At 54.1% G+C, this 24,885-nt stretch overlaps 1 protein-coding gene across 4 annotated transcripts in view; it reads right to left on the bottom strand.

Moving 5' to 3' along the window:
• RGMA (repulsive guidance molecule BMP co-receptor a) overlaps nucleotides 1-23,658 on the bottom strand; it is a 30,192-nt gene extending 6,534 nt beyond the window's left edge. Inside the window, exons 1-3 of one of the 4 annotated variants that reach the window (XM_066239661.1) lie at nucleotides 23,342-23,658; nucleotides 12,049-12,164; nucleotides 1,047-1,561 (exon numbers count right to left, since the gene is read on the bottom strand). In XM_066239661.1, the coding sequence (XP_066095758.1) occupies nucleotides 1,047-1,561; nucleotides 12,049-12,164; nucleotides 23,342-23,355 (645 nt within the window). In that variant the 5' untranslated portion in view covers nucleotides 23,356-23,658. The other 3 variants (XM_066239664.1, XM_066239663.1, XM_066239662.1) reach the window with 3 other exon arrangements.
• Nucleotides 23,659-24,885: the final 1,227 nt, after the last annotated feature.

The raw sequence follows: 24,885 nt of genomic DNA, 5'->3' as shown, positions 1-24,885 counted from the left end.
ATGCCTATACGTGATTTGTGCACACACACGTACAACAGAAGCCAGCTTTCCTCGAACGCTGACCCTCACTGTGCGCAGTGCATTTGCAAGCTGCCCTCAATACACGCAGGCTCCGCGTTCCCTGCCCAATGAAACAAACAATATACGGGGTCTTTGGGTTACGACCGTCTCAACTTACGACGTGGAGTTTACGACGCTCACTCCCATAAAAACTTTCAAAAATGGAGACGTCAGTGTTAAGACAGATTTTGGAAGAGAAGAAGTCGTCACCTTTCCAGACTAGCCTGGAACAATTCTGTAAGAAAGTAGAGAGGCCTGCAGCAGATCCTGTACCCTCTACATCAGCTGCTTCTCGAGATGAAACACCTGTTGTACAGGTAGAATCATCTCCGGTCTCCTGCATGGTCCTTAGGCAATCTGGAGTCACCTGACCCAGTCTCTCCAGCACCTTCTGCAGGTTCTCCTGCCTCTCCAGCTTCCTCCTCCCAATGGGTCCCTCTCTCCCACCTTGCAATGCCCCTTCCAGTGTGCAAGCCCGCCCAGGAATGAAGGTAAGGAATTTTTTCTATGTTCATTTTTTTTGGTCATGTTTTCTGTTCTTACAGTACAGTTTATTTATGTCTTTTTCTTTTTTCTTATGGCTTAGTTGTTTTTATGTTCTAGATTATGATTTTACAACTGGGTTAGGATAGGTAAGGGACTTAGGCTAGGGTGTTTCAACTTACACCAAAATTCAAATTACATCACTGGTGTAGAAACGAAACTGTGTCATAACCCGAAGACCCCCTATATATACATACACTTGTTTATGATGGTTTCTGACCCCAGAACGCTGATTTTACAACCCCCTAGTGGGGCTGTCCAACAGTTTGAGAAACACCACACACTAGACAACATTCCTTTCTAAATAACCTGGTCATTTCCTGAAAATAATACCTGCAGGAGGCATCCGGGTCAGTAGGGAGCTCAGTCTGGGCCTTGTGACAGCAGGGCCTCCGAGGAGACCCGCAGGGCCGCCCCAGCCCCAGCCCCAGCCTGGCCCTTACCTTGCTGGTGGCCGTGGCGGCCGAGCCCGGCAGCACAGGTGTGTTGGTGACCTGGACGTTCAGGTAATTGTTGTCGATGAGCGGCCAGGCGCCCTGCACCTTGCAGGTCTGGAAGCGGTCTGTGAAAGTCCTGAGGTGCGGGTCCCCGAAGAGGCCACAGTGCGTGTAATTGGGGACCGCCGAGTGCTTGTGGAAGCTCTTCTCATAGTGGCAGATCTCGGGGCTGTCGGAACGCTCCTGGCTGTCCCCAGGCGGCGGGAGGGTGCGCAGGCGCGGCTGGGACGTGGGGCCATCCTTGGAGCAGTTGTGCTGGCTCATGAGGTCCTCTATGCCATGGACGGCCGAGTGGTAGGCCAGGTCGCCCCGGCAGGTGCGGGCCGTGCGCCGCGTGCACAGCGCATAGGTGCGCAGGGCGGCGCAGAACTCGGGCACGTCGTCCGAGGCCGGGGAGTGGCCGCCTGCCGTGGCGCTCCAGAACTCAGAGTTGCATTTGAGGATCTTGCACGGGGAGGTGGCTGTGGAGGAAGGAAGGGACACGCCATCAGCGTGCGCCCACGCACAAAGACGCCCCCCATCTGGGACGGTCCCGCCCACACTGCGCATGCGCACACAGATGGTGAAACCAAAAACCCCACTGGTGCTTCTCGGCTAAATTCTTCCGCGCGTAGTAATAACCCCAAGTGGCCACAGACCCCCAAGCTAGCTGCAAGGGCTGATGGCAGTCCCTCCCACAGCTTCCAGGCTGCGGAGAGGAATGGTCAGTGTTCCGGGGCGGCCACCAGTGGGCCTTTGACATCTGTTAACAATTTTATAGTCATCCCCCACGAATTTGGCAAAAACGACAGAAATCTTGCACGGATTTAAGCTCCACTGTTCCATGTGTGTCCCAAGCTCTGCCATTGCGTGGCCTTTTGCGTATCAGTGCCTCATTATACTCATCTGGAAAATGGGTAATAGTATGTAACATGTGAGGCTGCCAAAAACATTCAAGGACTTAGAAAGGCAACAGCATTTAGCGGAAGCTCAGTGAATGTCGGTTTAATATGATTACAGTATCAGCCCTGGTCACGGCGCCTGATTCCGATCACCTCATCTGTGTAGCTCCCTCCATCCCTCTCTATCCTGCTCTGGGTTTGCCTCAATGTGTGGTTTTCGTGTAAAAAAAAAAAAAAAGAGTCATAAGCTTTGAGAGCTCTGTGATTGCTACAAACGGCCACGCCCGAGAACCATGGCTTTGACACACCTGATTGCTCGCGTGTGCCCTGCTGCCTTCAAACCCTTGGCCCTTGCACATTTCCTGGGAGCGTAAGAGAAAGCCCAAGCCCCATTCCAGACTAGAAGCTGTAGACAGGGCAGGGGAGCAGCTCGCAAGAGGCCACTGAGAGTGACAAGCTGGGACTGGAATGGCTGGCTCCTGTCCCCTTCTGCCACCTCTCCAGGCCCTGACACAGCTCTTCAGGGCCCGTCTGCCTTGAGTGAGCTGTCATTTCCTAGGGGTCTTGGGGAGGGGCGTCAGGGACGCCAGGGTGGGTGGGGTAGTCCCCAATGTGGGGAGGTGAGGGGCCCCCTGACCCCCAGGGAGTCCTCCCGCTACCTACCCCCTGTCCACTCTACTAAATCACGGGCTGAGGGCCTCCTCGGGTCGGGGACCGGAATGTAACCTGGCGCGGCATCAAAAGAAAACGCTCTCAGCTGCGGCGTCACCTGCCAAAGGGACCCTAGAGGTGCTGATTTTTATATTCAATATCTTTAATAAAAGAGCAGGAGACCCGAATTCCAGGCAGTAAACCTCGGCCTGTTCTCATGTGAGCATCCAGGAAGCAAGGAGCAGCAAGTCTGAGAGTCTGAAAGGGATCGCACGGCAGCTGTGTGAGCAGGAAGAGGAGGCCGGCCTTGCGCGCTGGGGGGGGGGGGGGGGGGGCGCCCGGCGGTGCCTTCGCCTCCCCCCGCACAGCCGGCAGCCAGATGTCTCGCTGCTCCCCCATTCCTGCGCGCAGTGTGGCTCCTTCAGCCCTCGGGCCGCCTCTGATGGAGCCAAGACAGCCAAGGGGGTCAGAGCCGGGGAGTGCAAGACTCTGATTGGAAAGGAGAGCCTCTCCCGAGCGTCCATGGCCTTCTTGGCCACTGTGTCCTCACGCTGCGATGGCTCTCGGGCCCTTGGCGAAGTCTTGTGCCCAGGGCTGCACCCCAGATGCCCAGGAAGGTGCAAAGGCACCGGCAGAAACTGAGGCTCCTTGAAGCCCATTATTCACGTTCTGCTTCGACCCAGGGATCCTGAGACAGGATTGAGGAGTGAACCCTTGGGCAGCCATCAGACCTATCTGCTTCTGACTTGTGCAGTGAGGGTCAGAGCTCCTCGTCCCTCTACCGATCACGCTGTGACCAACCGCTGTGTTGGCTTAAGATGCGGCACGGAGTTTTAGAACCTGGGCCCAGAGGGACACCAGAGGTCACTGCTTTCTACCTGCAGCCCTGCCTGCTGGACATCTGGCCGCCACTGCTGCTGAACTCTGCCAGGGCAGGGCCGGTCTCTTCTGCTCCAAAGTGCTCCAGCTGTGGGCCCACTCCCGCCTCCCAGGGCCTCTCGCGGCCTCGACCCTGCTGTAGAGCTGCACAGAAAGGCTCACATGTTGCCACCTTTATATACCGAGGACACTCAGCTTCCCCGTGTCCTCTTCTTTGGCCTCACCCTCTGGCTGCTCTGCCTGTGTCATCCATGACACCCCAGCTTGGGTGCCACCTCCCGTCCTCGAGTCCTCTGAGGGCAGGGGCCCCTCATTTTTTGTCCTGAAATCCTTGGCCCCCCACCCTCTTCATTCTCCTTCTTGGGCACCTTGCATATGTAACATTTCACACTGGGTGGAGGTGGGCTCCAGACTGGCCCCCTCCTGGACTGAGACACAGCAGCAGAGAGGTCACTGCCACACAGCGTGCCTGGCTTCCTGGTGTCCTTTAGAGCAGCCCCGGCGCCTCTCAGAAACAGAGAGGGAGGCAGGGATCTTGGGAGCCCCAGCTGTACCAACCCGGGCAGCAGGGAAGTATTTATGCACCGAGTGGCATTAGCTGCTTTCGGAGACCTCCTTTGAACTGTTAATCAAGGCCAATCTCTCGGAATAATAGCTCGATTATTACCACCTTGTTTGCATGACAAAGAAGCCCAATAAAACTTATTTTGCTGTGTGCTGAGGGGGTGTGAGGGACGGGCCCTGAGAAAGGAGTCTTAGGAATGTGGTGAGCCGCTCCACAGCCTGAACCCGGGAATAAAGACAATGCAATTTGCCACCAAGAAAAGCCCAATAGACCAATAAATTACTTGCTTGCGAAGGGATTAGATCGGGTTTCAGTTGCCGAGCAGGAGGGGTGGGGTGAACCAGGAAACAGAGAAACCTGCCTCTTCTTAAAGGGGTAAGGCGCAGTTTGCACACAAGCCCCGTGGCCAAGCTGGTGGCGTCTAGCTCTGCGGCTTGCGTGGTCACCTGCACGGCTTGCTGGAACGCTCTACAGAGCTCTGCGCCAGGCCCTGTGCCTCACGCTGTTCCTGGAACCTGCCCCAGTAAGCTCCTGTGTTCAGGTAGGGTGAGCCATGGAAACTTCCAGAATGCAAAGCAAACACGTTTCATCTGAGTACTGAAACGCCACAAAGATGGAAGACTGGAGGCTCGAGAGGGTATCAGGGAAGTAGTAACTTCCCTGCTGTGAGGTCTGGAAGGGGAGTGGGATTTGGAGGGTGATGCCTGGAGAAGGTCCCAGAAACACAAGGTTGGTGAGCACACAGCCAGGAGTGTGGGGCCGGACACCAGAGCCTTGAGTGCCAGCTGTGCCCAGCTGTGCCCCTTACAAAGCAAATGTTGCTGCTTCACTCTGCTTTCCTCTGCTGTGCGGGGATGGGACTCTCTCTGCAAAAGCCTTGTCTCTTGTCACCAGGCTCCTTGTTAGGTCCCACCACAAGGGGGCGCAAGAGGGAGGAGCGAAGGCTGGACGCGCCCACTGGTTTATCTTCTATCAACTGTTTCTGTCACCAACCACCACTGGTTAGTCCCCCCCCCCCCCCCCCGGCAGGGGCCCCTCCTCTGCCACCTGGGCCCCCAGGCTCTTCCCTTTGCCACCCCAGCACCTCTGTGTGCCTCAGTGGTCCTTGGCAGCGTTCCCACACCCATTTACTGTCCCCTGTATTTAGATCCCTCTGTGGACATGCCCCTTGCGGTTTTTGTTCTCCTGACTGGACCCTGATACACGCCAGCCTCAGGACTTCACACTAGACCCAGCGGATCGTGGCCCCCCCCCCCAGATAATTTTCAGTAAGTACAGGCCATGATCGGAACACTATTTTAGGGGGCGGTGTAACCTCAGAGGCAGTGGGTCCCATTGGGATAGAAGCGGGCACAGCTTGGAAGAGCAGTCACTGCACAGCCTCTGTGGAAAGGCCACGCTGAATGAAGGCAGTTCTCCATGTCACCAGTCCTCACCGTGCACCCTCCCTGGGCAGCGTGGATGCTGAGCCTTATCTCTTAGCAACAAGCTGCGGAGCGGGTCCTGAAGGAGCTGGGGAACGAGCACCAATCAGGGCTGACCTGCCTCACCCAGTGTGAGACCCAGCAGCAGGGCCACAGGCCATTCTCCAGCCTCTCTGGTCCCTGAATCTAGGCGGGGACTGAGCTAGGGCCAGTATTTGGTAAACTGTGGCCTGGGCAGTATTCTAGCTTCTCCTTGCTCAACAGACACCAGAGGCTGCCCGTCTCTGTCACTCTCGAAGGAATTTCACTCCATCATCCTGGCGTAATCGTGCAAGTGTTTGGCATCTGACACCGAAAGGAACACACCCAGGCGATGGGCTGGATTTTTCGCCAGGTACAGCGAGACACTACCTTACTTAAACCTACAAGCGGACAGAATTGATCACTTTTCTGAAAAGGTATATTCTTCCTCAGTCCGGCCTAAGAATATCCCGGGAAATGGTCCTAGCTTACAACTCCATGCGTCTCCCAGCCCTTGAGGGCACTGGGGACTTTCTGGGGTCTCCTCCAAGAATGAGCCTAAAGAAGACGGAGCGAGGCAAGAGGAATTTTCTAGCCAGAGTCTCAAATGAGCTAGGCAGGGGAGGAGGGTGGGTTGGGGAGCTGGGGGTTAACTCCCTGCCAAGTGTAGGCAGAGGTGGCTGAATGCCACTCAGCGAGCTGAGGCAGTAGGCAGTGCCCCCTGGCCACACCCAGCCACGGCTGGCTGCTCTGGCCCCAGCCTCCACGCGTGCCAAGTTGTTGCAAGAAACCACACCGAGTGCCAAGGAAGAGGGCACACCTCAGCCTACAAGCTGGAACTCTCTCCCAGCTCCCACTGGGGCCACACGGGGCCAGATCAACGGCAAATAGGACTGCCAGGCAGGCGAGGGCTTCTCCGGCTGGGAGGACTCACGGTGGGCAAGGGCCGGGCACAGGATTCCATTTCTGTATCGTCCTGGCTGAGGGCACAGAACTAAGCTAGCTAGCTACCAGGGTTCCCTAAGGAGGGTGGTTACGGGCAAAGAGAGACATCACTTTTCAGATGTAATTGAAGCTTGCAGGTGAGCACTTTCTGCTTTGAAATGGGGCACATCCCCCCCACCCCCCCAGTTGAGGGCGAGCTCCACAGATGCTAATTTTCCATCCTGGCTCAGCCTCCAGCAACTCTGGGCTCATCTGCTTGGCCGCTCCAGGTCAACATTCATTTGAAGTGGCTTTTCTCCCTCACCACCATCCGCAGGCTGGCCTTCCTCCTCCACCTTCCTCCTGCAGTGGGAGGGCCACTGCAGGCCAGCTGGTCATGTGCCCAGGGCACGCGCACACCCATAAATTACACACACACACACACACACACACACACACACACGCATGCGAGCCTGTGATCCTGGGACATTCCGTCGCGTGGGGAGCAATAATGGGCTCCTTTCTGCACGGACCTGGGCGCAGAGGGACGGACGACTTTAATAGGTGTCTCGGTTTCTGACTGCTCGTGTGAAATGGTGCATGAAATGAATAAATAAGCAAAACCCCAAAGACATAATCTGACTTAGGAAAATTTGCCCAGGAACAGCCTGCCGCCTGGTCTTCCTAACTATGGCGAGGTGACATCTTTGGAATGCTAAGCCAGGGATGGAAAGGGAGCACAGAAAAGAGCTTTGGGAGCAGACAAGAATGCTAGATCCATAGGAAATGGGTTCACTGCTCATTCTGCTGCCTAATCCTGTCTCCAAAGTTTGTTTCTTATTTTTCTCCCTGCTTTAAAGACTAATATGGTCACAGTACAAAGTCTAATATGCTACAGAGCAAATTTAATGAGTGGGTTGATACAAAATCAGCTGTATGGAAAAAGACAGGGGTCTGGGTTCTTTCTACCTCTGGTTCTGTTGCTAACTAGCTGTGTAACATCAGGTAACCTCTCTGACCTTCTGTCTCTTCATCTGTACAGTGGGAACGATGAGGCTCATGAGGAAGGTGTGATGATCTGGTGCAGTGATGTATTTAAACAGTACTTAGCAGAGCACCTGGTATACTGCGGCCACTCAGTAAATGGAAGAGCTTTAAAAGTTACTGTTATCTTTCAAACAATCCTACTTTGGAGAGAACAAACTGAAGGTGTGATGTCTTGAAGGATGCTCATGAATGTTCACTAGTGATGGTGGCCTGTGAGGGGGCGGAATTTGGGCTGTTGACCTTTTCTTATTATTTTCGATCTTTAGTTTTGAAAACGAGTATTGTTTTTATAATCAGAAAAAAATACTTTGGAAAAAATATTGCAACTCATTTGGAGACTTGGTGGGGGCAGGGGTACAGGAAAGCAGGTCCCAGGGCTGGGAGGTGACAATGAGAAAAGGCAGGAAAGAGCAAAGGAGGTGGCCCAGCCTCAGGTGGCTGGATTGAATGGAGACCCACTTCACATGGTTCTGGGCAGAAAAATCCTGGGTGAACTCAGATGGGTCGGTCACCCTAGAAGACACGGTGCCTTCAATTTGAGGCAGGTTGAATTTAGCCAAGCATTAAAACAGGCTGGTACATCACCATTCAACCAAAACATAAAGTCGGGGTCTCTGCCCAGTTCTGGGGGGGGTGCGCTTTTCACCAGAGAGGATTTTTAGCAAAAGCCACAAGCCCCTCCCCCAACATGTAAACCAGTCCTGCTCCACCCCTCCCATCTCCACAGGCCCAGGACCCCTCTCTCTCCCATCTCATGGAATGATCCTGGACCCCTTCTCCCTAATTCTTTTGGGGTGATTGCTAGTAACTCCCCAACCTTGCAGAGAGGGCCCCCAGAAGACCAGACATCCTCTCCTTGTTCCCCTCTGCACCCTCGGGGCTCAAGCGGCCATCTGTCTGTAGGATTTCACATCCCGTTCTCCCTGGGAGGCAAGGCTCTGTCTGCCCTGCGGACCCTCTGCCGTGCCACCCACCAGCCGGCGAGCCGGAATGCTGCCATGTGGCTCTTGCGACCGACATGATTTCCTTCTCGCCTTTTAGGCCACAACGTCCTACGGGAGGGCCGTAGTGTGGCAGGCAGGCTGAGCGAGCTGCTGGCAAACTTCTGAAGAACGCTCGCTCAGGACACATGTGTGCGTCTCAAATGACACAGACACACACACTGCAGAGGGCTTGGTCTCCCTCAGCCTTAGTTTCCCCACTGAGGACGGACATTTTGAAAACAGCTGCAGTTTCAAAGTAAAGGGGAAAAAAATGAAGAAAAAGCAGAAAGGCTTCAGGGCAGTAATTCTTACAACAGTGGTCCTCACACTTGGGCGAGTGTCCAGACTGCAGGCCCCGCCCCAGGGTAGCTGCTGCAGCAGGTGTGGGGTGGGCCCACAGCTTGTCTTTCTAACCAGTTCCTGGGGAGACGGGGGGCTGGTCCCAGGACCACACTTTGAGAACCACCAGGCCGGCATATAGCATCCATATGTAGTCGTAGGAAGCGTGCCAACATGCCGGCAGCATATGGTTTGAATGGGTTTCTCTCAGCAATCTGCTTTAAGAAGTCCCAACGGGATTCAAACTTTTCAAAGTATCTATTAATTGTGTTTGGAGGAGGATACTATTTGCGGAGGGCTGTTCTAAGAAGACTTTTCTGCCCTGGAACTCCCCCCCAGCTAGACGTGGCTACTCTCTGTATCCACTGACAGCATCGGTCGGCCAAGCAGACATGCGCACAGCCCACGGACACCGCTGAGCCCCCCCCCCCCCACCTGCGGGCAGATGCCAGCCTTGCTCAGACGAGGGCCCCCGGTAGGTGTGCCACAGACGTGGAAGGACTACATGTAAACACTCTCCAATGACACAAGCCCTCTCAGTCCAGCAGAACTTAAGGCATCTTTCTCCACATAACCAGGTCCAATTTAATTTGCACTCCCCCCTGGGCTTTACTCCTGGCAGTCGTTCAAGTTAGCATCGAACAGACCTATGCTTTCACACGGCCGCTGGAGCCACCGTTCACCTGTTTTCAGTGGGAGAGGCTGTGGCACAAGGGTCCCTGACTGTCCCCAGGCCCCGCCCTTGACAGAGCTTGATTTCTTCCCCAACACCCACTCTGCTCCCCCCCCCATCACGACCTGCAGGTTGACTTGACCCCGAGGCAGCCCCTCTGCCAGTGCATCAGAGAATGTGGCAGCCCATCTCTCTGCCACGGAAACAGCCCATTTCATCCCTTCCTTAAGACACTGTTTTCTCTCGAGCACGCATGCACGCGCGCGCGCGCACACACACACACACACACACACACAACTTTTCGGAGCCCCCGGCTTATTGCATTTGCGGGTCTTGAAAGCTCAACTTTCAGTGAGGTGGGCAATTCTGACTAAATGCAGCTGTTAAGGCCTCAAATTAGAAGAAACATTAGCCAGTTGGCATGACAGTGCCACAGCTATCCGTTCTATCTGCCGGGTTTGAGTTACCAGCCTGGAAGCCAAAAAGAAATGCGCTTCTTGGAAACAAAAGTGATGGAATTCGGGCTGTGAATTACATAAGCAGCCAGCTTTCTCCAGACCATGGAGGGATACTGGAACGTTTCAAAGATGGAGAAATGAAATTAACAACAACAAAAACACCACCAGTAGCCCTGGCGGCTCCCTCTAGCCTCTGAGCACCTCTGTCAGCCCTTCCCTTCCTCCCTCCCCTGGCCCAAGAAGTTAACAAGCGCTGCCACTTTAAGAGCAGGAAGGTGTTGTTTTAAGGGCCTCTAAGCCCCCCTTCTCAATTTCAGCTTGGAGCTGAGATCACATCCCCCACAGCAGCCAAGGGACAAAAGCCATTTATCAACCCATCTGATAAAACTTCCAATGGGCTGGATCTTTATCTAGACCAAACTTGGATGCGCACACGCATTGCAAACTCCTGCTCTCCTTCTCAAGGGGAAACTTCTTTTTTAAAGAAGAGGGTCATTTAAATTTTTATTTAAAAAAAATTCTTGGTAGGAAACCAAGTGACCCTTTCAGCCAGACCCCTCTGTAGATGGAGAAACTGACTTATAAAAGGGGAGGGGGTGGGTGGGACACCCTGTGCTTGACGCACTGTGGAGGTTGTAATATTCCCGGGTGAGGGCACGCCAGGTCCAAGGGCTCGCTGGGCACTGACGGCAGCGCCCCTTCCCGGCCTTGTTCTTGTCCTGGGCCTACCCTGTGGAATCCAGGGCTGCGAGCAGGTTAGGGCTCTCCGGGGCCCAGTGCGGATGCAGCTGCTGTAAACTGGGTGTGCTGGACCCAGGGGTTGCCGGGGACACCCGAAGCAGGGCTAAGGCGGGAAGGTAAACTGATCCCTGGCCCCTAACGCTGCCTGCACGGTCCGCCTGCCAGGAGCCTCAACTCGCAGCCTGGATGGCCCAGTTCTGCCAGTTCCTGAAACCCAGTTGGCTGAGGAGGAAAACAAAACAATCCAATCCCAAGTCTAACTCAGGTCCTTTCTTGCAAAGCGCGGCGGTGCGCCGGGACTGCGCATCCGCGTTGGGCTGCGGAGCGAAAACAAACTCGCATTCTTTTTGCAAGAAGACACCTGGAACCTCCGCAACACAATAGCAACAGCCGGGAGATTCCTCCTTGCAACGGGGACACTTCAGCCCGTGACACTGGGTTTATTTGTATTTTTAGCAAGAGAAAAACAGGTATGAAGGGTTTAACTGGCGTTTCCCAACTGTGAGTAGCATATGGCAAAAATGAAATAAAGTTTTATGAAACATTATAAAGAAAACAGAGCAGGGATTTAAGTTTCGTGCCTTCCCCCCTCCCCCCGAAAGGAAAAAAAAAAAAAAAAAGTCAAGAAACTGGAGCGTTTGGGAACGAACAAATGCTTCTCTGTGGAGTTGGTCTCCCTTCCCCCAACAAAAACAAGAGGTCCGGGCTCGGAGGAATTTGAAAGCAGCAATCTGCCAAAAACATTGTGAAAAACTATGGGGGATTCATTGGAAACAGATGGGCTTTTTCAGCTTTAATTCTGAAATTCTCTCCCTTTCTGACACAATAAAAACAAACAGGGGGCGACGCGGGATGTTATCAAACAGGAATACGGGCTCGTTTGCGCCGAGTCCTTGGGCTCCCCGCGTGGGGCCGGACCGGGTCCTACATGAGGGGGCATCGGGGCCTTGGCTAGGCCCTCAGCGGCGCCCCCGGGCCCACACCTGGGTGCCCGGCAGGTTTGCAAACCGGTAAGTGAGGAGCCGGGGAAAGCGCCCCCTGCTCTGAGACAGTGCCGCCTCTGCACCCCCCTCCAGGGTCCCTAGGGGCGCGTCCCTGGTCTCCCCCCTTTCTTGGGAGGAAGGGGGTGCCTCTGGCCCGAGCGACCTCCCCGTCCGGCCCCTTTCAATGCAGTCCGAGTAGGGTCCCCGCCCTGGTCTCCACTGGCACCCACCGCGCCTTCAGCGGGGCACGGGAGAAACAAAGACCCGTGGAAATGGGAGGCAGGCCCCCCAGGGAGGCGCCGCCGAACTTCAGCTCCGACCCGCCGGCAGCCGTGGCCCAGGGCTCCGAGGAGGCCCCGCGTCCGGGGCAGTGCCTTACCTGCCGGGAAGCTGCAGAGAAGGAAGGCGAGGGTCGGCCAGAATCCCAGGGCTGATCGTCCTGCCCCTCTCCCCATACCCATCCATCCAGCTCGGCCTGTTACCACTAGCCTCTCCCTGGAAGAAGAGTTTAGAAGAAAAGCAGAAAATCAATCAAACTGCAAAGAAAGGGCAGCCTCGCTCCGCCGGCGGGAGCAGCGAGCCGGGCGGCTCGGTACCCCTCTGCCACGGGCGCCCGGCGCGCCCCCTCCCCGCGCGCCCCGCCCTCGCCATCCATCACCCGGTCCCCTCCAATGTCGGCTCGGCCCTCCGCCTCCGCCGCCCGCCCCCTTGCGCTCAGGTTTCAACACCGCCTGCGAGGGGTGGGGAAGTCGGGAGGGGACCGAGGCGCTCCGGAGCTGGCCGCGGGGACCCCGGGGACCCCGGGATGTAGCCGCGCCGCGGCTCCCCACGCGGAAAGGGCCCAGTCTCCGGGCCCGCCAGCTCTGCAGATTGCCAAGGCGGCAGCCTCCTAATTTTCCCCATAAATATCCAACCCAAGTAGAGACTGCTTGGAGACACACCCCAGGTCCCCCTTCCAACTGGACTAACGTCCCAAAGCCGCTCCTTTCTCTCGCTCAGAAGTGTCCTCCGGTGTAAAAGGCTGCAAATCTGCTTCCTGATTGTCCGGGGTTAGGTGGGACGGCCTTTTAGACCTCAGCCTCGAGCGCACCTCGAAGCCCGGCCGCCGTGGCCCCGGGCCACCCACCCCGCCTGGGCTCGGGTGCCTTCAGCACCCCCTCCAAGCACCGCGCTGCTTCCCGACCACTTGCCCTGGCTGCGCTCCCGAGCTGGGGGCCGTGGAACCCGTCAGAGGCAGAACCAATGCCACCCCATTGGCGGGCTGGATACAGCGGTCCCCGTGGTGCTCAGGGCCCTGCCACCAAGGCTGCTCTTGGGAAGGCATCAGCGTGATGACTTCTCTTAACTTGGTCGCTTACTTTTCTAGGCGAGAACTGTCTCCTCCCCAAGGTTCCCCAAGTCCGCCAGCTCTTACGCTGCTGCTCTTGGGATATTTAAGAGACTGGCAGCTTCCCCTGAGAAACATCTTTTGGACGGAATACAAATACGCCGGAGCAAGTGTTTTTAGTCAAACCAATTCCTCCTTGGCCCCCTCACCTCACTTTCAAGCCGACTCATCTGGTTCTTTGGAAAAGAATTCTGTGTTTTTATCCAATTGAGATGTTTCTCTTAAGCACTATCACAGCCCTCACTTGCTGGAGGCCACACAGGCTGCAGGGCGCCCTGCCCGCCAGGAGGGGAGCCTCGCTCTGCAGGAACAAGCTCCGGGCAAGGGAAGAAAGTCCCGAGTCTGTGAAGACACAACCCAAGGCACCAACACTTCTGAACCCGGCTTCTGCCAAACAGGTGAGAGAGGCAGGAGGGCTCAGGCTGCTCTGTGTCTGAGCGAAAGGACGCTGTTGTTCCCTTTGGACTAAAGGTCTTGGTGGCAGGGGCTCACCTGCCTTCACAGCTGGGGTGTCACCACATTTCCCTCTAATGTCGAGGTCTCTAACAGGTTCTAATGATCACTCCCCTGAAGGGCGCTTCATCTGAAGCCCTGGTTTGCAAAATGCTCCAGGTTTGCCCACTGAAGTCTAGGTCTTGAACTGCATTCCTCTCAAGGCTGGCCCGGCCTTGGGCCAGACCCAACAATGCGTTCTCCAGAACCCCAGGACGGCCCTGGCACACCCACCCAGGCAGGCCCAGAGCCGGATGGCACCGACTCTGCCTTTCACAAGTTAGTCTAACGCCTCCCACCAATGAGAGAAAAGAGAGCCGTTAGTATTTCCACCAGGTAGTGGCCCCTTCCAGCCCTGCCCTGGCCCACGAGCGGACCTTTGACAGCAAGCAATTCTTCTTGTCTCTACACCTTAATTCCTTCCTAAGGGGCACAGGGCCACGGGAGCTGCCCGGCATTCCTGCTAGGAGACTGACTGGCTGTCATTTGGAGGAGAGAAACAATTCTTATGGCAGAAGCAAATAATTTGGGCAAGGTAATGCCAAGGGCTTTTCTCTCACCGGGAGAAATGTGTGAGGTGGAATGTGGACCTCACGAAAACAGAGGTTTTCAACCATCAAGAGAAACCCAGCCCCGTCAGAGCGGGATGATGGGCTTGGGCTGACCTGGGGGTACCTGCCCACCTTGGCCAAACCCACCAGCTTGCTGACAACTCCCCAATATTCTGCAAAAATAAGAAATTCTTGAAAGGTTGGGCTTTTGGAAGTCAGCGCTTCATCTGCCAAAGAAACTCCTGTAACTCAAACTGTAGTTACTTCAGACAGACAGCTCCTGGTAACTCTGACTACTGACGCTCTCTCCCTAGGCAGCTGCCTGGGCCTCCTGGTACATAGCTTCTGAACACTTGAACCTGCATGGCCTTTAGCAAAGAAACATTTTACAGGGATTCCTTGCCTCTCCCAGGATCCCTTGTGTGGCTGTAAACAGACAGGACAGAGTCCATTTTTTTTTTTTTGTAATTTGGATTATGTTCTCCTAAATGCCTTAAGTGAGGCTGGCCCCCTGCAAAAGCTTAGCATGCATTTCCTTGCTAACGCCTAAGCTTGTCCCGCGGTCCAACACCATTTGCTTGCCATCCCTCCGCGGAGCCTCCGTTTCATCCACAGGCTTGGAACCAGCTGAGTGTTCTCTCCTTTGGACAAAGTAGGAACCCGGAAAACTAAGCCTGGGAGCCCCAATGAACCCTGGGGATCCCGCGGTTTATAATTCTTCATCCAGGCCCTGGCCGGTTGGCTCAGTGGTAGAGCGTTGGCCTGGCGTGCAGAAGTCCCGGGTTCAATTCCCAGCCAGGGCACACAGGAGAAGCGCCTATCTGCTTCTCCACCCCTCCGCCTCTCCTTCCTCTCTGTCTCTTTCTTCCCGTCCCGCAGCCAAGGTTCCATTGGAGCAAAGATGGCCCGGGCGCTGGGGATGACTCCTTGGCCTCCGCCCCAGGCGCTAGAGTGGCTATGGTCACGGCAGAGCGACGCCCCGGAGGGGCAGAGCATCGCCCCCTGGTGGGCAGAGCATCGCCCCTGGTGGGCGTGCCGGGTGGATCCCGGTTGGGCGCATGCGGGAGTCTGTCTGACTGTCTCTCCCCGTTTCCAGCTTCAGAAAAAAAAAAAAAAAAAAAAAAAATATATATATATATATATATATATACACACACACACACACATATATAATTCTTCATCCAGAAAAGCACCTGTTTAGGCTATTTTGTTTGTTTCCTGTCTCTAAGGACAATTCCAATCCGTGGCGATTCCCCTGCACTCCACACTCTGCAACGACTTATTTTCACCATAAATGAGCTTGGGAGCGGAACTTGGTTGGGAGGAACTTCGGAAGTTTAAACAGAATCCGTCCTTGGGTTTCTCTCGTGTCTCCAGCCCTGTCCCTGCCTCTGCAGAGGATGCTAACAGGCCGGTGTCTTTCAGAAGGCGTGCTGTGCTTTGTCCAGTTAACTGGGACTTTAAGAAGCGCTTGGTGGTATTACTTTTTAGGATACATTCCACCAAAGTGACTATTAAAAATGACCCTTCCTAGATGGGTGGGCTCCCTTTGTGGGCAGGGGTCCCGGTGTGTCTGCCCCTGGGCACAGGTCTGGTGTGGGCAAGGACAGCTGCTCATCTTGGCCACTAGGCATCACTGGCCATCTTTAATTACCACTGGTCCCTTCCCTCCAGATGGTCCCAGGATAGACAGAAGCATATATAAAGTCAATCCAACAATTAACCAAACTATCTAGCTCCCTGTCATTTTACCAAAAACCATTAGCAACCTCCTGCCTGCTTCCTCCCCAGTGGGTATTTCCTATTTTTCATTCTTTCTCAGTTAAACAGTTCCATGAACCCTTCCATCGTGGCCGGACCTAAGCAGTCAGAGAAGAACTGAGTTCACCAGCCCAAGGGGACATACAGATGTACGTACAGATGGAGTTAAATGTCAAATAGTCCGTATGAGGGATGCCACCTGCCTTCACACAGCTACATCCTCTCTGGGACCTCAGTTCCCATTTAACAATGTTAATCCTGTCCCTTCTCATTGGGAAGTCAGATAGCTCACACTTACAGCAAATTGCATTGCAGAAGGCAAGTGACCTACCAAGAGTCACCCGGCTGACTTGGTAGCAGGTCTGGGTGACTCTCAGCTGTCACGCCACCTCTAAGGAGCTCACCAGCTCCTTCCTAGGCACGGGCAGATTTGGTCTTCTCCCTGCCTCTATTAGCCCCACTCCATGCACGTGTTCTGAAGGGGAAGCGAGGAGCCTCTATTGTCCCCCAGCTTCAGGCCAGGCTGGGTTGGAGCCCCCCTATGACCTGTAACAGTTTCTGGGGTCACATTCCCCTGGTGTTTGGATTTAAGCCCTGGCCCCCACCCTTCCATCTTTTCACACTTCTTCTTCATGACCTTGGAGCTCCTCAGCAGCTCCCGGAATGGCCACATTTTCTCTTTTGATACCTCTCCCATTTCTCCCTACCGGGACTGTAAATTGGTGTTTAACTGGAGTGTCACACCTGAAAAGTGCCCCTCTCTTGCTCTCCCTTGAGCCTCTTGTCTGAGACTCCAGAGCACTCCTTACAACAGGGGTCCCCAAACTTTTTACACAGGGGGCCAGTTCACTGTCCCTCAGACCGTTGGAGGGCCGGACTATAAAAAAAAACTATGAACAAATCCCTATGCACACATCTTATTTTAAAGTAAAAAAACAAAATGGGAACAAATACAATATTTAAAATAAAGAACAAGTAAATTTAAATCAACAAACTGACCAGTATTTCAATGGGAACTATGCTCCTCTCGCTGACCACCAACGAAAGAGGTGCCCCTTCCGGAAGTGCGGTGGGGGCCAGATAAACAGCCTTAGGGGGTCGCATGCGGCCCGCGGGCCGTAGTTTGGGGACCCCTGCCTTACAATCTGGTCTACGAGCTTGCAAATTCTTCTGCCTACAAAGCCACGCATGAAAACAACAGCGTTCTGAATTGTTTAGCACTGAGATCGAGGCTTCTGGACACTGCAGTGGATACAAAGAAAGAGACGTGGGATATGGGGTGACTCAACCTCTAGCTTTGTGGCCCGAGTGTCCTGTCCTGTCCTGTCTCTGCATGCTCAGCTTCTCAATCTTACAGAGTCATGGCCCGGCTGCCGGGGGGGGTGGCCTTCTAGCCCTTGGGGTCGTATGTCTCTGGGGAGCCTGTATAACTAACTGGCTGTGCTCACTCCTGACTCTGAGGAGCCTCATCTGTGACATTTCTGAATTCGCCAAGTGAACATGTTGCTGAACAAGTGGGAAATGTTATTGGGGAAGAGTGACATTTTGTGCTTTGGTGTCAGCATGAAATGCTTCAGTCTTAATCCCCGGCGACACTTCTGTCTACCTGAAAAACCACACCTTACAAAACACTTAGTAACCTCTTGTCCCAAAGCAGCTTTTGGGTACCCACATCAAGAAGCCACAGGTTCCTGTCACGGAGAACAGAAAACCCAGTGTTTACTTCTCCCCATTCCAGTAAGTTCTTGGGAGAAGAACCAGCTTGGAACCATTTAGACACCAAAAGGCAAGTGTGTTTGAACTGACAGTGAGTCTGTGTGTCTCTCCCAACCGGCAGACGGCTGGAGGATTTGGATTAATGAACCATTTGGTGCCAAGCACAAATACCATAGACATTTAGCAATAGGAACAGATAACCAAGTTATTCATCAAATTCAAAATTGTTTAGAATGGCTTATGCAGAGCTGAAGGAAGGAAGATCCCAGCTGATGGGAGGTAGGGAAGAGTGCCAGTCCAGAAAGAAGGACAAATGTGTCCAATTTATGTGACGTTCCCCTCTGCCTCCATGGTTCTGTCAAAATCTGCTGGAGGCTGACGTGACTCCTCCCCTTTCACATGGAGAGGCAACGCAGTCTGAACAGGCTCTGGGATGGTAAAACGGGGATGAACTTCAGCTTCCTGGGGGGGGGGGATTCTTGTGTGGATTAAGTGAGTTAATACACTAATAGGCCACTTAGTACAGATGCTTGGTATAGAGGAAGTGTTGATAAGTAGTTGCCAATATTAGTTTTATATCATGGATAAGAACCATTGTTTGGATAACATGAGAGTGTCTACCAGGCTGGATTCCGCAAGAGCTTTGGATGTGTGGGAACCAGGGGGGAAGTACGCAGAATTCCCCGAGGACCCCTAGATGAACTTGCCTTCTGGTGCTCTCTAAGCGCATTAGCGGTCATACTCAAAGTTCTGGTGAGCTCCCACCAAGAGACAAAGCCTCCCACATAAGTGTAGAGTTGTCTCTACGACATGATGGGCACAGACATCTCTGTTTCAGAAACAAGGAGACTGAGACACAGGGAGGTTAAGTGACTTATCCAAAGTCACCAAGAGTATAAATGGCAGAGAGAGGCTCAAACTCAGGGTCTGGTGATGCCTAGTTTAGTGGTTTTCCCACCCAACCATGGCTGTTCCTCATCTTCACGTTGGGCTTTTTTCTTGTTATTGTTTGTCAAATAATATGCCTTGTCTGTGTCATGATGGATAACACATTAGAAATGGGAATGTGTTCAGAGATATACTGTTTTCCAGAAACAAACAAAAACACGCACACGTGTTTAGAAACGTGAACAATCTCCCTCATCCGCCTAAAAACTTAGCAAGTTGAAACAGTTATAAAATTCTTTTTCTTTTTTTGGATGCTAAATGGCATTTTTTTCTTTCTTTTTTTCTTTTTTTTCTTTTTCATTTTTTTTTTTTCATTTTTCTGAAGCTGGAAACGGGGAGAGACAGTCAGACAGACTCCCGTATGCGCCCGACCGGGATCCACCCGGCACGCCCACCAGGGGCAAAGCTCTGCCCATCCTGGGCGTCGCCATGTTGCGACCAGAGCCACTCTAGCGCCTGAGGCAGAGGCCACAGAGCCATCCCCAGCGCCCGGGCCATCTTTGCTCCAATGGAGCCTCAGCTGCGGGAGGGGAAGAGAGAGACAGAGAGGAAGGCGCGGCGGAGGGGTGGAGAAGCAAATGGGCGCTTCTCCTGTGTGCCCTGGCCGGGAATCGAACCCGGGTCCTCCGCACGCTAGGCCGACGCTCTACCGCTGAGCCAACTGGCCAGGGCCTAAATGGCATTTTTAGGTCAAATTTTCACATAGTTACTTACCTGGACTTAATAAGCTCTGAGTGACAGGTAAGTACTTACTCAACAAGATGTCTAGGTAAACCTACCTATCGTTTCAGTTCATTGCAGTCCCTTCAGACCACAAGCCGTTCAGAGCATGTTTCAAATTCAAGGCTAGAGATTGGCCATTGACCCTGAAAGGGAGGGCCTGGGCACCATCTTGGCTTGGGTTTGCTTTGCCCTCACTGACTCTTTGCCAGGTTTAGAGGAGTATTACATTCTCTATCAGCTCCAAAGTCGGTAGGCTGCCAATAGCATCCATATACTCACGAAGAAATCAGACACTGGGAGTTTACTGATTTCCTTTCTCAAAATGCTATCAACAGAGACATAAAACCCTTACAACATGGAAGAGACTGGCATCTAGCTTGCTGTGTGTGTGTGTGTGTGTGTGAGAGAGAGAGAGAGAGAGAGAGGAGGGGAGCTAGTGAGGCAGACTCCTCCTGCATGTGCCCTGACCAGGATCCACCTGGCAACCCAGTCCGAGGCTGATGCTTGAGTACAGAGCTATTTTTAGTGACTGAGGCTGACACTCAGACCTACCGAGCTATCCTCAGTGCCGGGGGCCACGCTCAAACCAATCAAGCCACTGGCTATGGGAGGGGAAGAAGGAGAGAAGGGGGAGGGTGTGGAGGGTGTCAGAGGGGGAGAAGCAGATGGTCGCTTCTCCTGTGTGTCCTGACCAGGAATCCAACCTGAGATACCCATACACTGGGCTGACGTCCTATCCACTGAGCCACCTGCCAGGACCTGGCTTTTCTTTCCTGTATGATCTTGAGATACCCAAGATACAAAACTAGATGTGCTTCAGGATGGTAAGAGAAGCATTTTGAAATCAGTACGTTGAAATCTAAGTATCAAATTATTTTAGCTGCACTGATTGATGTAAAACAAGATGAACTCCCATGAATCCCCTGTTCTGGGGACAACATGACCAGTCCAATTTAGCAGTGAGGGGTGAAAAGCAGGTGTGGACCTGAGAGGGGGTGCTATCTGGAGCCTCAGAATGTCTACAGGTGAGTCTGACAGGGTATGCACCCTGGGGTGAGGCAGTCCATTTTTTCCCACTGCCCTGTTCATCGATCGCTAAGGGAAGGGAGGCCCGCATCAAGCTGTTGTTTGTTCAAAATAAGAAAAAGAAGTGCCTGTCATTTGCATAGGGCTGGACACCAGACAGGTGGGAAAGCCTGGTCCTCCCTTCCTCAGGTTAAACTTATTTATGTTCAGTTTGTTGAATGAATAAACAATGATGTTTGAAAAGCAAAGCTGGCCAGACCCCTGGTGGTACAGTGGATAAACCATTGACCCAGAAGGCTGAAGTCACCAGTTCGAAACCCCAGGCTTGCCTGGTCAAGGCACATACAAGAAGCAACTACAAGGTGATGCTTCCCGTTCCTCTCCCCTGCCTTTCTCTCTCTCTCTCTCTCTCTCCTCTCTTTAAAAATTAATAAAATAAAAAAATGAAAGGAAAAGAAAAGCTATCCCCTAATAAGCCACAGGAATACCACAGACACCAATAAGTTACTTGAACTTCCCTTTGGGATTATAAGTCAAGTTCTAGAAGAATGATCTTTAAAGAGTAGGAGCTTTGCACTTGACAGACATACAGATTCCAATGAGCCCGCACTGGTTTCTGATAATACAGTTGTTTATGCGCAGTTTCACTTGGGAATATCCCTTCCCTTCCCCCGGATGGCAGACTTCTGGAGAGATGGCGGTCATACCTCCTCAGGCATAGCCGAATTTGAGGACCACATGTGGTCAAGGCAAGTGCTCGAGTTGAATTCATTTGGTAGCAAGACTATAGGGGAAAGAGCACACTGATTGTGCAGACCCTGGAAGGCACCCCTTCACCTCTCTGGGCATCGGGCTCTTCTGAGAAACGAAAATACCAACACACTACAGAAACCTCCTGTGTGATTGTTAGGGATGCTCAGTACCTGTTCGTTTCATTTTGCACCTCCTCACCTAAGAACTCCTGTGTTGGATCCCACACTGGGCAGCTGGAAGCCGTACTACAGGGTCCCATTAAATAGGAGCTTCTCATACCTCCATTCTGTATGATTACACAGACTAGGAGATAAAGCAGACAGAGGTGTCTTAGCAAAGGTCAGAGAATCCCTCCTTGGGGGGGGGCAGGTTACTGCCAGACTCCCCCGACCTTTTTTTGGTCACAATCTGGTTATTAGATAAACACCTGCAAATGGAGAGACAGTTTGAGACAGCATGCGGGGTGGGGAGACAATTCTACATGTCTATTCAGAGAGTAAGCACCTGTCACCGGAGAAGAAATGATGGACAGGAATCCGACTGGTGAGAAAAAGAGGCTGGGACTTGCCTTCCCCCCAGCGCAGCTGGGGCGGGGTCTTCACCACAAGCAGAAGGTGACTCTAATATACGAGGAACCAATGTCCCTGTCAGAACAGGCAGAACCCAGCTCACTGCTAATACCCTCTGGCCTGGAAGGTGGCAGCAAACTTCAGCCACAGAGAATGTGGAGCTACATGGATGTGTGGGTGCCCCACCCAAGGGCTTCCTCTGCTCTGCCTGACATTGGGCCAGATCTGCCCCCATTATTAATGGGACATCATGTCCCTTATAAAGGGGGCTTGCCTGCCACCTGCTTTGGTGGGACAGTAGGAAACCTCTTTGTAGATGTGAAAATGCCATTTCTGTTAAACCACACAGTTCCTGTACAGGCCGGTAAGAGACCCTTTCCAAGGTCTCCTTCAGTTGTCCTTCAAAGCACAGCCAACCTCCTTTCCAGGGGTCATGGCTCAGGATTCACCTCAAAAGTCACTCTTCTGTGATGCACGGGAGAGGAGCAAGGCTCGTGCATAGAGTTTCCTGATTTCTGCCACAGACGCCTGAAGAATAGGCATCCTCTTACCAGCAGGTAACGTTTTCTGTTGTATTTCTGTGGAGGATCCTAAAACCAGGTGAAGAATGTGATGGATCTCCTTGAGGTGACAGCCTGCCACTCAGCACGACCTGCACCCGCCTCCTCAGCTCGGATACTCGGGCTCAGGGGGACTAAACACAGGGCATTCCTCTTCCGCGGAGACTAGTTCCCGCCTCCCCACCTGGCTCAGGAGGCACCGATTGTACAGAACACTCAACTTTGCAGCCTAGAAGGAACTCGAAGCTCAGCATTTCCTCTAGATGGCGCGATTTCCCCTAATTTGTCCGCAAGACACCCTATTTATAAAATAAATACAATCCAACGCCTTCCGAAACCAAACTACATAATAGCAGCTCGAAAGCCCCCATTAAAATCTCAATTTAGGGGAATTGGTTCTACCTCCGAGCAAATCCAATGCAATTACATTAACAGGTTGCAATCAAGAATTGTTTCCCAGCGTCACCACCTCGGCCTTTCCCCTGAATACACCTGTCCCGCTGCCGCAGCTGGTTCCCCGGGATGAGCCAGGGCGGGAGCTGGGCGCGGAGTCGTCGCTGTGCCCGGCCCGCAGGGCCCAACCATCCACTTAGGGACGCCGAGGCTACTTGGGAATCCCATCCCTTAGCACTCAAGCCAAGTCTCGCATTTTCCGGCGCACCTGCGCCCCCAGGCAAAGGACAGCTGGGACCCGAGCCCAGGCCACGCGCTGAGCTGATGCCCTCGGGCGCAGGCGCTTGTCCCGCGGCGGTGCAGCTGGCTTAGGAAGCCCGGCTCGGGTCAGGAGGAGGGAGCCCGGCGAGTCCGGCCAGTTAGGGGTCCTTGGCGGGACAGCCCGGTGGCCGGCTCCGTCCCAAGCTACCGGGAGGAGGTGGTCAGGCAGGAAAAAGGAAGCTTCCAGCTCGCACACAGTGGAGACGGTCGCCGGGGCCACCCAGCCTCGCGTGCTGCCGGCTGCCTGGGGAGAGGCTTTTAGGAAAAAAGAGCAAATACCAAGCCACAAAAACTTTACTGCTGCCAAGAGCTAAAAAGACCGATGCGCAGCGAAGCTCCAATCTGGGCAAGACGAGAGCAAAATGAGACGCGCGGTTAGGAAGGACTCAACCAGGGCAGCGGCCCCGGCAAGCGTCGGCGGCGCCGCGGTGAGGTCGGAGCCGGGTCCACCCCGCTCCCGGCCCGAGCTTACCTTGGCGGCTGCATGAGCCCCTGCGGCCCGCGGGGGGTGGCGTGGCGGGGCTGCGGGCAAACACGGGGCGCCGGGGAGCCGCTCGTCGGCCCCGGGGCAAAGAGGGAGGGGCTCGGCAGGCGTTGGTCCCGCCGCCCCGGCCGGCTCAGCAGCGGCCCGGGACGCGCCGCCTGTTCCGGGGCTGCATGCTTGCGAGTGCCTGGAGAAGCCGGCCCGGGAGCGAACGGCTAGTGCGTCCCCAGCCCAGCTGCTCGGGCGGCACAGCCCGCGCTCGGGAGACAACTGCGGAGTCGGGTGGCTCGGGCCACCCCCTCCCTCGCCCGCCCCCTCCTGCCGCCGCCAAGCGCGGCGTCGCGAGGTTCGTTTGCACGCAGAGGGGAGGGGGCGGGCCGGCGCCCGGGGCGCGGGCGGGGGTCGAGCGGGGCGGGAGAAGGGGACCGGGTACGCGTGCGATTGCCCCGCCCCGTCGCAGCCGCACCCTCCCGCATCAGCACACGCGGGGTGGCTGAGGAGGGGGACTGGGGGGGGGGGCTGCTCCCAGTGAAAAGTCAAGACTTGGCTGAGCGCACGGGTTGGGAGGCGTGGCCAGTGCGGCGATCCCCGAGCTGCCCCCAACTTCCCAAATCCCCCGCCGGGATGCCCTGGAAAGCACGTTTTCCACCTAAGTTCCGTGCTGTGAGGTCTCTGCGGTAGCCAGTCACTGCCGTGAGAAACACCGCAGCTTTCTGCCGAGACGCACCTTTGTTCTACTGAGATGTTATTTTGTTTTAAAAAATCTTATTTAAAAAAATGTATATGTTCTGTAGGAAATGTGCAACGCACGAATACGTTCTTGCGCACAGTTTAACACAACTCAGGCTTATCTCGGGTGAAAAAGGAGACCACAGTCCTTCCTCTCCCTCTTGCAGCCTATCCCCAGAGGTAACCTCGGGTCAGGGAGTGTGTGCTCCGCTGCGGCTCTTTCCAGTCCTTGCTCGGCACTTTTGCACGCACACGTACAGAAAGCAAGTGGATTCTCACGGGCTCTGCAAAAGGGTGTTTTAGCATGCAGTGCATGCACGTACTGGCAAGAGCACAGCCATGCTCCCTTAGCTGCGGTAAATCCCGGGGGGGCTTCCGGAATCCGAGGAAAGACCCTCTCCGGGAGACAGCAAACCCCCTGTGCACACGTGAAACCCCAGCTGGGGCACGAAGTCAGCCTGAACACACAGCTCACGCACGCCCAGATTAGCATCGCACTGGGAGGGGGGCGGGGGTAGAGAGATTCGCTCGTGCGTTTCAGACAGGAGTATGACCTTCTGTTCTTACAGAAAACAAACTGTGTTGGGTTTTGATATGATGGCAACTCTTTGGATTTGCAAAATGAAATGGCATCATCTGCAGTAAAGCAAGCTCGCTATTGCTGCTTGTGGTCCCGAGGGAAGTGGTTTTAACACAATAGCCTGCGCCTTATTGGCCAAGTGTATTGAGAGAATATATAGCTGGGATATAAATAAAATTGTGGGATTTAGCAGGAAGGGACTGGGCATTGGGATGGCTGCTTT

Source organism: Saccopteryx bilineata, chromosome 7 (genome assembly GCF_036850765.1).
Source record: "Saccopteryx bilineata isolate mSacBil1 chromosome 7, mSacBil1_pri_phased_curated, whole genome shotgun sequence".
NCBI classification, from domain to species: domain Eukaryota; kingdom Metazoa; phylum Chordata; class Mammalia; order Chiroptera; family Emballonuridae; genus Saccopteryx; species Saccopteryx bilineata.
This window is presented reverse-complemented; position numbering and strand designations above follow the sequence as displayed.